This window comes from Micrasema longulum, unplaced genomic scaffold (assembly GCF_059751315.1).
Source record: "Micrasema longulum isolate JH-2025_06_02 unplaced genomic scaffold, ASM5975131v1 h1tg000234l, whole genome shotgun sequence".
NCBI classification, from domain to species: domain Eukaryota; kingdom Metazoa; phylum Arthropoda; class Insecta; order Trichoptera; family Brachycentridae; genus Micrasema; species Micrasema longulum.
Window position 1 is genome coordinate 395429 of NW_028277439.1, and position 13379 is coordinate 408807.

Below are 13379 nucleotides of genomic sequence, written 5' to 3' on the forward strand. Positions count from 1 at the left end.
ATGTCAACAAATGTTTCTTTATTACATTTGAAATCTCCTTATTTCAGGTAGCGTTATAACCAAGTTCGACTTTAGTATAATAACAACATTTTACTAATACTTACAAGCATGGGGTCTGGAACTTTAATACTCATTTCCAATCTACTGGCTTCCATCTCCGACATGCCTCCGTGTACCTTGCAATGCGTCTTAAGTGCGGAACTCTGTCGGAAAGCATGTCCACAAACTGAGCAGACGTATGGTCGCTCCCCTGTGTGTGTCCTTGTATGGGACACAAGATCATTTTTCTGGGCAAACGCCTTGTCACAATAGACACACCTGAAAATTGTAGTTTTATTTTTTAGTAGATACAAAAATGATCATTCACCATACTTTAACCCTTTGCAACCGGCAAATTTTTCAATTTTGATTATTTACCCCACTAAAGGTTTTGATTATGACCTCACCAGCCATGAAAAAAATTTTTTTTTTAAATCCTGAAAGCGTATATATGACAATACAAATATGAAATAGAAAAGGTAACCGAATAAGAAATAATTTGATAATCGCACGTTCGCTCGCTTTTGATATTGTGTTGGAGAAAGGCAAACTCATGGTCATATGAAAGCGGTTGCAAAGCGGTACAATTTACCATAATAATCATTTTTCTATCAATTATGATTTATCAGTATTATATTTACGTATCTATGGGTTCCGGTGATGATTATTCAACTCTATGCTGACGTGTTTGACATTATGGTGATAGTACTAGTACTAATTGGTAATGGTTGATATCTGAGGAACAACTTTTATAAAAAAATATAGTAAGCATTTTCTTTATTTTGTTAATTTTAAGCAGCACTATTTATAGTACATATGTATATTAAAACAAACTCAGAAAGATAATCTTATGCATATTTTCATAATAAATTGCTTATTCCTATAATATGTCATAATACGCCCTCTGGGCGCTTTGTAGACTGCACTACTTGTAGTGAAGAAAGCATACATCATATTTACACGCAAGATTTTTTTTTTATAAATGGGCTTGCTTTACTGGTTTACCCTAGGCAAGGTACTGCTTGCATATTACTAGACCTATTATTTCCATATCTCATAGATTTGGGAATACCGGTATTGCTATTGTGTAAGGTATTAGCATATATCCAGAAATACTCATCAGGGATCAGTCAGAATACCAATTATTTTGTATATATGCATTGTGACATATTAATGATGTTGACAAATAAAACCTTTATTGAACTGAGATTTTACAGAATTATTTCACCTACTGAAAAATTAAAGAAATATGGATATCTAAACATGGGTAGAATGGTGAACATTGCGCAGTGTATAAATTTATCACTTAAACCACCCAGTGACATGTCTTAAAACATGGAAATGCCTAGACTTCCGCACTCCCTTCTTAAAGAAGTTCTAAATTTATTTAAAAATATTTTGTCAAGCTTGACAAACTTTATAGGGGTGAAATCCAGTACTTGCCTATAAAGATTTGAAAATACCTAAAATACTGTGAATAGTAACTTACTTGTAAGGTTTTTCTCCGGTGTGAGTACGTCGATGGTTCTTGAGAGTTCCCAATGCAGTAAACCGCATGGGGCAGAAGTCGCACTGATAAGGACGCTCCCCGGTATGGATTCGTTTGTGTTTCACAAGTGAACTAGAAGTGGTGAAACCACCACCACAAATGTCACACACAAAGGGATGAGCGCCACTGTGTTTACGTGTGTGTGCTTCCAACTCTCCTTTGGAAACAAATCTGTTGAAAGAGATATATCCTTATTATTGTGTGGAATATAATTTTACATTAAATCTATTTGCAACATAGCCTCAATATTTGGATTGGTAAAAGCAGATCGTCGAGGCATTCATCAAATCACCCCTTTACAGTCCGCCTCGTCGTATAGTAGTTGACGCGTTCGTCTACTGTTCTTGAGGTCCTGAGTTTGATTCCTGGCAGGGGGAATGAAATATTGTCACATCCCATTGTTAATTTATAGTTAATCTATTGGGTTCTTACTGCTTAACGGATTGGCAAGAATAGTAATAAAAACTGTTGTGGTAGGTACATAAATTCAATATTTTGATTGAAATTTTCCTCTGATGACTATATGCATACAGTTGTGCCACTTCCACTCTGTTTGGACTATGGCGCTCACTATCGGGACAAGTGTATCAATATACAATTTTAGTATTCTTACTGAAGGCTCATCTTAAGACAAACTAAATTAAGAAATACAAATTATAAATTATTTTCGCACACAATACAATAGTTAAGAAAGCAAGATTAAAGAAAGTTTAGTATTTTTATCTATAAATAGCTAACCCATGACATACCGCACACAACATCCGATGACCTGAGTCTTCTGGGCAGTACCCACTGTAACTAATACAATTTTAAGTAGGTACTTCGTTACAGAGTTCGTTTATTCGTGACACTAACATAGATCATCTATGGTCAGAATTCTCTGTGGTAGCAAATTTCCAATCTGCATGAGTACCTTTTCCATGACTTGCTAATCGAAGCAGCTGGAGGTCTTGAAGCATTCACGATGGAAATCATATATTTTTTTAAAAGAAATGCTCGTTTGATTTAGTCATTACATAATCTATCTTTTAATGAAAACTAACATGTTTGATATCTAACTAATTCATTGTGTATCTCCGCCTCTGCAGAAGTTTCTTTCCTATTCCATATTTAACTTATTTACCGATCTTCTTTGATATATTCGATTGATGTGCATTATTATGGTCTTAAACCCCACTCCAGAACCCCCCCACCACCAAAGTACACCTTCATCCCCCCCAGACCCAGAACAGAATAATACAATTCAAATGTTCATATCTCATAGTTAGACGTGGAAGTGATATTTTGATAACTCATAATTTTACTTGCTTTTTACAAGCACGGCCATACTGATTTTCTAGAAGCCATTTATTTTACTATCAAGGAGTTCATGAGCAATAAATTCATAAGAATCAGCTTTTTTACTCATATGGGATCATCCGAAATTGAAAACCATTATGTTCAGGATTTTTTATAGTTCAATTACGCCGACTCTACCTACATTATGTAAAAAAATTATTGTCTTATATTGGTGATTTAATTAATTTAATGATTTAAATTGAAATAATATTTTTTAATGGAGATTATAAATTGTAATTTTTTTAATGTAATCTTTTAATTAAAATTTAATTAATAAAATATACATTTGCGTAACCTCTAAATAGGACTTGGTCAAATTTGGATTAATAATTAACTGGTAAGAAACCACATAGTGCATTCTGTATTTGAAAATGGGAATTGACAATCAATCTCTCATACACTCATCGGGGATCGATTTGCGCAATTTCCATCTCAAATATAAAATTTGTGACCTTCAATTTATATACATAATAATCTGACTGCTTATTTATTTTATGAATTGTTTAATTGTCAGATTTATTGAAGGCAGGGTCAATTGGTCAATTTGTATCATAATTTTATAAAATTTATTTTAAATGCTATTCTGGAAAACTAAATTCATGAATAATTGTTTTGATTTTTATTTTGTATGGCAAACTCTATAACAATTTTCTTAAAGGTCATCCGAAAACAAAAATATTTTCTTGAGATTATCTTGAAAAATTAACCTAATATTATTATTTTATTCACATTTTATGAAGTCACCTTAGTAAAACTTCTCTTTAAAATTCAAATAATAATTTTATGAAAATGTGCTTTAGACAATAAAAATATGTATATTGAGAAAAACTATTTTTATTTGAATTTCCATCTCTCCTGTACATTCATTCATTCATACATGAAAGTTTGGTTCTTATTATTATAACTTTATATCTCATGTATCTACTAATTTGAGCAAGTTGGTAGAGGAGCCCAGAAGTACACATTGAATGGAAAAGAGGGAAGTAAATTCTTAACTGACTGGGATAAAATTAATTGTACATAATCAGTTTGCCGAAAAGCCTTGAAATTCGTTTTCAAAGCCACCAGATATATATCTCCAAAAGGACATATAAAATGGCCACGGATAGTAGCGAGAAGCTCCATTCGGTGATCATAGAGAGGGTGAAAGGGACAAGACCACAGGATGCGTTCAGAAGATTGATTAGGATACCCGCAGTAACAAAGAGGGGAATCAAAATAATATTAAAAACAAATCATTTTTCATTAAATTTACCATGACCTAATAAAAACTGGGTTGTCCAGTGATCAGGGATATCCCAAAGAAATTTTAAGCGCTAATGGATTGAAGAGGAAAAGGAAAAGTTACCCTCCCTGAAGGGGAAGATTCCCATCGCGATTGCCAAACATCAAGAATAGCATTAAGACATTTTTTTTTAATCCGATTGAGACATTCCTTCAGTCGGGTGTAGACAGATGCCACCAATCGCAAAGCAACGCTTTCTTTTTAAGTGGAAACTCGCGAATTGTCGCAGGACCTCCAGATCCAAATGGGACAAGCCCGTTAAAACCGGGAGTGCTTCCGTCGAGCATGTTCTATATGCTCTAGCAAGATCCAGGAGAGGTTACCTTTGCCACTTTAAATAATTCAAATATTGCAATTTAAATTCTAATATGTATTAAGACCTGTATTCTTCTTCTTCTGTGGTTGCTTGGATTACAAAGGGGTAATTATTCCTATTTTGAAATAGAGCAATCTCTTAATCTGTCTTCATTGGAGAGACGTAGAACTGAGATGGACCATTTTCAAAATACTTAATGCTTTAAGTGATGTCCCATTTCTGTTGCAATCAATTTCTTTTCATGTTCCCAACCGTGTCACCAGAAGTCAAAATCTGCTATTTATAAAATCTTCTAAGAGCAACTTTGGTTTTTATGCCCCAATGTCCAGAGTGTGTAGATTAGTCAATTTGCCTGCACTTCATTTATTAATTATTTATTATATATATACGGCCTAACCCAATTACAACAGTTACATGAAGAAACATAAATGCAAGAAACTGAACAAAAAGAACATTTAGCAAAGACAAACAAGGGCAAAACAATAATTGTATACAATATATTTAAAAAAACGAAAGACCTAAAACTTTGAGCTTAAAAAGGTAATCATTACTATTTTAAATAGAGCAATATCTTAATCTGTCTTCATTAAAGAAACGTAAAACTGAGATGGACCTCATTTGCGTTTTCAAAATACTTTATGCTAGAAGTGGTGTCCCATCGCTGTTGCAATCAATTTCTTTTCATGTTCCTAGCCATGTCACGAGAAGTGAAAATCTGCTATCTATTAAATCTTCCGAGTTACTTTTTTTTATGCCCCAATGTCCAGAATGTGTAGATTAGTCAATTCATCACACGACTTGGAATTTTTTTGGATAGATCTTCCGGTTTTTCGTAGATTTCTTCGCGACTAAACAGTGTGGGATGAAGTTGGATTGGCATGGTTTAGCTCAAAGTTTTAGGTCTTTCGTTTTTTTTAATATATTGTATACAATTATTGTTTTGCCCTTGTTTGTCTTTGCTAAATGTTCTTTTTGTTCAGTTTCTTGCATTTATGTTTCTTCATGTAACTGTTGTAATTGGCTTAGGCCGTATATATAATAAATAAATATGTACAGTTTCGCACCTTTTCTGGGTGAGCATTTAGTCCAAAGGCATTTTTTTCGATTTAAAAATGAGATTAGAGGAAAGGAAATTGTGACAATTATTGGGGAATATTATCAATTAAATCTCTAACATATAATGAAAGTCGGCATTCTAAAATTATTTTCTTAATTTTTAGTATGTTCCAATATTGTTTTCATCCAAATAGACACCTAAATTATGGCTAGCTAGTTTGTACAAGTGTCAAATGTGGATTATTTACTAGAGTCAATAACATTTTGAAGCATCTTAAACATTTTTTCTTTCATATGTATGTTTAAGCTAGAGACAGCAAAATTATTTTATTTTGATGTAAGAATAGAATGCATTGTCAATAACAATTTTTTTTTTTTTTAAATGAGATGTTAAAAATATCAGACAGAATTATTCATTTTGATAGATATTACAACTGATACGGAGAACATTCTTGAGAAGATAATATGGAAGTCTAGGCATTTTATTGCCAAACGGTAATTTCTTCCAACCAACTGATAAAATAAAGGTGTTATTTAGACAATTTGTATTTTCATATTGCTCTAAAAACATTATTTAAAAAGTATTTTTATCATATTAATGTTTAATATTACCTAGTTGAAAACTAATCACTTTATTTTAATGTTGAGTCATTCTCAACTTCACTTTGTTATATTTATATTTTGAACACAAGATTTTCTCAACCTAATTGTTATTTTTATTTACAGATGTTACTTTTCTTTTTTATTTTTTTGCTGTTTTTATATTCATATTATTTTCATTAAATTGTCTAGTTTTAATTATTATATTATAATTCATATTATGTATTACATTATAAATTTTTCACTGCTGTGATCATTTCTGTAAAACATTTTTTTCTAAAAGGTTCTTTGAACCATTGATGAATGAATAAATAAATTACACGGCATATTTGATATTTTGTCGGCTGGTTAAAGTGACCATGTACTAGCAAAATTAAGAAAGAGAAGAAACATTACGGATAAGAAAAAGTCTAAAAAAAAAGAAAGGGGATTCTATTGATGCTTTGGATGTTTGCGATGAAAAGTGGAGTGATGTAAGTGGTGGAGATGAGATAGCTACGAAAGCAGTGCCTTACCCTTGTACTATGTGTGAGAGGAAATTTTCCAAGCTAACCACCTTATCATTGCATTTGAAAAAGCGTGAAGAGCAAACAAGCGAAATCTACGCTTGTGGCACTTGTAAAAGGTACATATTTTATTTTTACACAGTGTGTAACATTCACCATTCTGCCTATGTTTGCACATCCATATTTCTTCAATTCTTCTATCCGTCGAGTTTTTAAACACTCAAAATATTTACTGTATACAAATTGTGCAATTTTTTCAAAATATTTCGAGGACAAATTAATAAACCTGGATATACTTTACTTACGTTTGGTCGCAAAAAGTGCATTTAAATGGCTTGTACCCTTGATGACGTCTGACGTGTTCTTTTAAGTTGGTGCTTTGACTGAATCCACGTCCACAAATAGAGCAAAGGAATGGTTTCTCGCCTGTATGTGTTCTGATATGATCCTTTAATGTAGAAAGCATATTAAAACCTGTAATGACACATTCACATACAGTAAAAACAAAAAAAAATAAGAACAAATTATTTATATATATGAAAATAAAATAGAACTGCTATGAATTTTGAGGTTTTACAGTATACTAGACTTTATTATTTTTTTTATTGATAATATTTTAGATAAATAAAACATGTTATATTTAATAAATAAAAAAATAATAAAAAATAAATATTCAAAGTTGAAATATTGCATGCACTTGATTGTGATATTTTTGAAGAAATAATAAATTATTAATTAACAATTTCAAAAAACAATATTATACTACCTTTGTCACAGAAATTACATTGGTGTTTCTTTGCGCTTTCATGATTCGCTATATGCATTGAAAGGCTGTCTTGTCTTGCAAAACATTTATCACAAAGTTCACATTTGAATCCTTTATCTACAGAATGTGTTAATAAATGATTTTCAAGGTGTGCTTTCCGTTTAAATTCTCTGAAAAAATAAACAAAAAATATACTACATGTTGAATGTTAAGACAGCATATAGGTACATACATATTGTAAATTTTATATTTGAAGCACCAACTTTGTGGTTATTCATTACAATAAAATAAATAAAATAAAACTTTTTTTTAACCACTTCTTTTCTTTCTACGGACTGGTTTCAAAGACATAAAAGCTTGTATAGCTTTGAAACGGGACGGTAGAAAAAAATAAAATAAGTGGTTAAAAACTAAGTTGTTTTTATTTATTTAATTACATATTTATTATTTTAGAGTATCATATAAAGTAATTTATGATGAAACCTGATCTCTGGTGAAAATTTTATATAAATAAAAATGGAAAAAACAAAAAAAAAAGTATTTTTATTATTATAGTTTATAGAAAGTAAATTTTAAAACTATATTTTTATTAATTTACTAGGGAAATGAATAACCAAATGCATTTGGCATTTATGGACTGTGTATATCTGTTTTTTTTATTTACTCAAATATTTAAATTTTCAGACATGAATAACTTAGCTGGAAAAATGGAAATCGAGTTGTGGTAGAGTGATTTCAACCTGAGAATTACATATGTAATTTAAGTGTGTTTATTGTATAGGTAGTAAAAATAAATAAATAAATATGTACCTTTTACAAGTGCCACAAGCGTAGATTTCGCTTGTTTGCTCTTCATGCTTTTTCAAATGCAATGATAAGGTGGTTAGCTTGGAAAATTTCCTCTCACACATAGTACAAGGGTAAGGCACTGCTTTCGTAGCTATCTCATCTCCACCACTTACATCATTCCACTTTTCATCGCAAACATCCAAAGCATCAATAGAATCCCCTTTCTTTTTTTTAGACTTTTTCTTATCCGTAAAACCATTCACTTTGTGATATTTCTTCTCTTTCTTAATTTTACTAGGCTTGTCTGATATATCGATAGAGTGCTCTGCTTTCATATGCAGAATAAAATGTTTCCAAGAAAAGGATAATTCACAATGAGAACAAGAATGGGTTTTCCCCTTTTTACTTTCCTTTTTAACAAATTCGGGGATCACATTGATATTATTTTCTACAGAGGCATTTTCAGGTTCTAATTTGATATCAGGTTTTACGTCAATATCATCCGAATGTGAATTATCTTCTAAAACATTCTCTATGTTATTATTACTACTGAATTCCGTTTCTGAATTATCATCGTCAAATCTTAAGTTTTCTACTAATGGCGTATCACTATCACTACTAACCTGCAAATTTTAATAAAATTATTGGCAACTGATAATAATTATAGTACACATGACATCTAATGACTTTATAAACTAAACCTTTCATTTAGTACATACACTGTCAAGTATTAACTTGTTATACAAAAAAAAAAAATTAAAACAAAATAATGCACTTACTATTTCATCTTTGATTAATTTTTCTTTGGACTTCTTTGTCAATTTTTTTTTTTCACATCTACGAAAATGTGCGTTGTAAATAGTCATGGAACTGAACGTTTTGGAACATATTTGACAAGGAAACTTGGGTTTAGAAGATTTACAGGTTTTGGTTTTACTATATTTTTCATGTTCAATTCGTATATGTTCTTTTAGTTTACTGCACAACTGAAACCTACAAAAAAACAATAATCAAGATATAAGAGAACAAACAAATTGTATACCGGTTAATATATGACACTTTAAATTGCGCTGTTTCTGACTATAGTAATGGTAGTGGGGAGAGAGGGGGGTCATTCGATGCTCAAATATTGCAGATTTTTTAGTAGCCATGAGTCCGTAGACAGGAGGGCATTGTGCTTTCGCAGTTGAGGTGTGTTTCGCAAACAAAAATTTCACTAATGTAGCAAGGTGACATTTTTCTTCTTATGTCTATCTCCAAAAATAAAATGATGGTCTGTCGAACCAGTTGATATGGACATAGGTGCGGAAGTTTGGGATAATAGGATCAGTCGGAAAAGAGCCTCGACCCGGACCTTCAACTTCTGTTTTGAGTCTGGAAAACATGAACCATGTGAAAAGAAATTTTGCAAAATCTGCGCAAACCTGTCCACGAGGTTGTAGTAGCTACTGGCATTCAAAATACTTCAGTACAAAACATTTTAAAGAAAGAATTGAAATCGAAACATTTGGCATGCTCAAAATCAGTTTATTTGTGATTGATTTCTTGTGATATTTTCCGACTTTCAGTTTTTTTTTGCCATCAAGATGTTCCCACAAATGTTCTATTAGATTTAAGAAGTCTAATTTCCCCTGCATCCTTCTTGTGGGTCAAATAAGTTTTTACTTGTCAGACTTTATGCTTCAGTTCATTCGCATTCTCTGTCAAATCCAAAGATACAGTTTCATTACTGTAATTTCACTTCGAATTATTTAACTATCACTAAACTGCCCCCTGGTATCAATTTTCCTAAATGATATGATGTATATCTATATTAAAACTAAATATGTATTGATTTAGAAGGAAAGTTGTCTGCTGAAAAAGAGAGAATTTTGAAAGACAACCACTATCCGGCCGAACCGCCGTTCTCGTTTTCCGCATCTTATTATGACATGTTAGTAATATAATTTTATAATATCGATTGATAGCAAAATAATGTATAAATATTACCTTAGATTACACACGGCACATTGGTAAAGAGCACTTTCTTTAGAATTTTCTGTAGATTTTTTGGAACACACATCTGAATCTTTGGAATCGTCTTTAACAATAGTGGAATCTAATAATTCAGATTCTATTATATCTAGTCGTATGCCAAACTCCCCTTCATTTTTGATTGGCTCCAAATTTGTCTGACTGCTATTAAAAATTTTCCTCCAAGTAGCATCAGATTGGCAGCACTGCTCTTTAAATAGGGATGCTTGTTCTGCGAGAGAGATGCATTCTCGGCAAATGTGCTTTGGAAACCCATCATCTTCATCAATCTAGAATAAAAGTAGAAAGGGAACTTAATTAGGAAAATCATTGAGATTCAACATATTGTTTTTGAAATTCTAAAATGCAATTCAAAAATATAATTCTGAATGAAAAATATTATACAAACATTAGTTGATTATGGAGACACAACCAGAAACGACTTGTGCCTGTGAACCTGCCCCAACTCGTTAGAAAATCCGTGTTGAGTTGGGACACTTGCAATGCATTCATAAACATACATGCACATACATACATACATGCACATACATACATACATACATACATACAAACACACACACACCCATATTATAGTTTATACAGAAATATTACATTTATATATATTTATTTATTTATTATCATATTATATACATAAAATAAAGTTGCTTTGACTATCTAACCAGTCAATGACCTAGCCAGCCAACCTAGCCAGTCAAAAATATATCTGTTCCTTAAAGGATAAACCACGGGAGTCCACTTTTTGGTGATATTGAATTAATATGCAGAAAAATTTACTATACTTCATTCGTTAGTTAATGAAACATTTAAGTCAATAAACATTAAATTAAGAGTTTTAACTAGTTAAAAAACCACTGAAGTCCAACTCACTATAATGCAAAATCCACGGGTGTCTCTTTTACGAGGTTTATGCTCTAAGAAAAATTCCAATTTGAACATCGTTCCAAAAACATACGTTCAAGTTCAACATACGTTTGTTTATGCTCTAAAAATTTTATGGTTTATGTTAATGCAAGTATTGACAGCTGACGTGTGACAACTGTTAAATGTATTATTAGGTGAATAAAGGTTTATTATTGACTAAAAATTATGTCGAGCAAAATAAAGCAAACTCTATACTTGGAAAAACGTCTTCACAACTCGGCTAAAGAAGGCAGGCGTTGCACAATGGATTTTTAAAAATTCATTAGTAAAAAAAAAATGTTAGCTGCTTTAGGAATCCAAGAATCATCGTGATTTGAACATAACGAAAATGCATGATTTATTCCTTAAGCAATATAATGACATTAATAATGATGGTGTTCCCAAATACAGGTATTTTTGCCATATATTCAAAACTGGATTTAATTCAGGGTTTACTCTACCTGTGACACAAGTGACAGTCTTAAAATTAGTTTAAGTTAAACAAAAAACAAACCATTATGCCATTTCGTCGTAGGGGTAGGCAGAGGATAGAACGCCACATCACTGTGTCTTTGAATACAGAACTCGCTTCTTCTACATTCATACATCTTCTCATGCACGCACGCCAATTATATCTATTCTTGATATGTCTGTCTTCAAGTTAAAAGTTAAAGAAATAAAAAAAGCTTTTGGAAGATCACATACAGGAAGCAATTGCTCTTTACAAATTAAAATAGATGGATAAAACTTTTGCAAAAAAAAACTGTCACCTTGAAAGTAAGAAAGGTTTATTTTGAGAATTGTCTACCTACTCTATACTTAACAAATAGTCCATGTTTCTATCTAAAAAAATGTGTGAATTACAAAACTCACGATAACATAGGTGGTGAAACCACAGCAGTGATGTGGGTTGAAACAAGAGTCGGAAGGGGTAGAAATGAGATTAGCTTCTGCTTGATTAAGTGAACATCAAGCGGTGCTTTAGGAAATATTGAAGAGTTGACGATTTGGTTGGGTAATTGACCTGGTCAAATAAGGAATATGATGATAGTATTTACTTCTAAATACAATTCCAACGCTATAAATCATAAATTCATATTTCGAGGCCATACCCACAAGGAGGTCGACGGTGAACACTTTATAGTGGAACGTTAAAAGAAGAGGCTGGAAGGTGTGCATATAGCGACTCCGGGGGATTGGGTCCAGTTTGTAAGAACATGTAAAAAAAACAAGCCTTTTAAAGTTATTAACATTGAGTTGTATGATATGAACAATATTCGCTCTATACATTAATCATCTTCAGCTTCTTTTGAGACTTGAAAAATCTTCAGGTTGTTCAATTAAATATATAATAAAACGCTGTTTCATGAAAGAACACCATAAGTATACTTAAATGGACTACCGTGTAATGTCTATAGGATAATTTTTGCTTTGTGTTTTTCCACATAAATGTGTTGGAGCATAAAACACGGAAGTCCATTAACTTCCGAAATATGCATAAATGGGCATATTTGTCTGAACTATGGCCAAATATGAATTAAATTATGAAATTCACCGTTCACAGAACCTAATGATTGCAGTTATGAAAAAAGTTTATAGTGTTTCAAACATTCAGTTGATAGAAAAATCTCAAATGTTCCAAAAAAAATTCCAAATGTGACTACCGTGGTTTATCCTTTAAGGTACAGATATATAATAACAGTACATAGAAACAATAATAAAGGTGGTAGACATAGTGAAAATATGGTTAAAAACATGGTAAAACCAAAACTCAGTAAAATACCTAGTAAAAAGAAAAAAAACATAGTAATGACAAAGTAAAAGGTGTAATAAAAAAGTAAATTAAAAAAAAAGAGAATATCATGCTACAGTTCCTGGCAATATATATCGTACGTCGGCATTTAGAAAGAGACCTTCGGCTATATTTGGCTTTGTAGAGCTTCCTCTTTGTCATACACGTGTCACATGTAATAGCCACGAGTGGTTTTTAAGCGTTCTTAAGGACGGTTGAGAAATTTTAAATTAACTATCAATAAAATTAACTATTAGACTTAAATAAAAACTATCAAACTAAAAATAAAATGAACTATCAGAAGTTTCGATAAATAACTGTAAGCATTTTTATAACTGATGACTTATGATATGTCAAACGTTACAGATGAAATGATCCGTTATTTTTGTTTGATTTACAAATTAACACG

At 31.5% G+C, this 13379-nt stretch overlaps 1 protein-coding gene and 1 long non-coding RNA gene across 5 annotated transcripts in view; one reads left to right on the forward strand and one right to left on the reverse strand.

Annotated features, from left to right (window-relative positions):
* LOC148283466 (uncharacterized) overlaps window positions 1-13379 on the reverse strand; it is a 38083-nt gene that overhangs the window by 21677 nt on the left and 3027 nt on the right. For all 3 annotated transcript variants that reach the window (XR_015825582.1, XM_088243799.1, XM_088243798.1), the window contains exons 2-8: window positions 10234-10547; window positions 9024-9237; window positions 8266-8867; window positions 7456-7625; window positions 6995-7163; window positions 1529-1759; window positions 105-318 (exon numbers count right to left, since the gene is read on the reverse strand). Coding sequence is in view for 2 of the 3 variants with exons in the window: in XM_088243799.1 (XP_088099925.1) it covers window positions 105-318; window positions 1529-1759; window positions 6995-7163; window positions 7456-7625; window positions 8266-8867; window positions 9024-9237; window positions 10234-10547 (1914 nt within the window). In the remaining variant the exon portion in view is untranslated. The remainder of the gene's footprint in view (window positions 1-104; window positions 319-1528; window positions 1760-6994; window positions 7164-7455; window positions 7626-8265; window positions 8868-9023; window positions 9238-10233; window positions 10548-13379) is intronic.
* Window positions 1-13379, forward strand: part of LOC148283467 (uncharacterized) — a 31389-nt gene that overhangs the window by 452 nt on the left and 17558 nt on the right. The window lies entirely within an intron of this gene.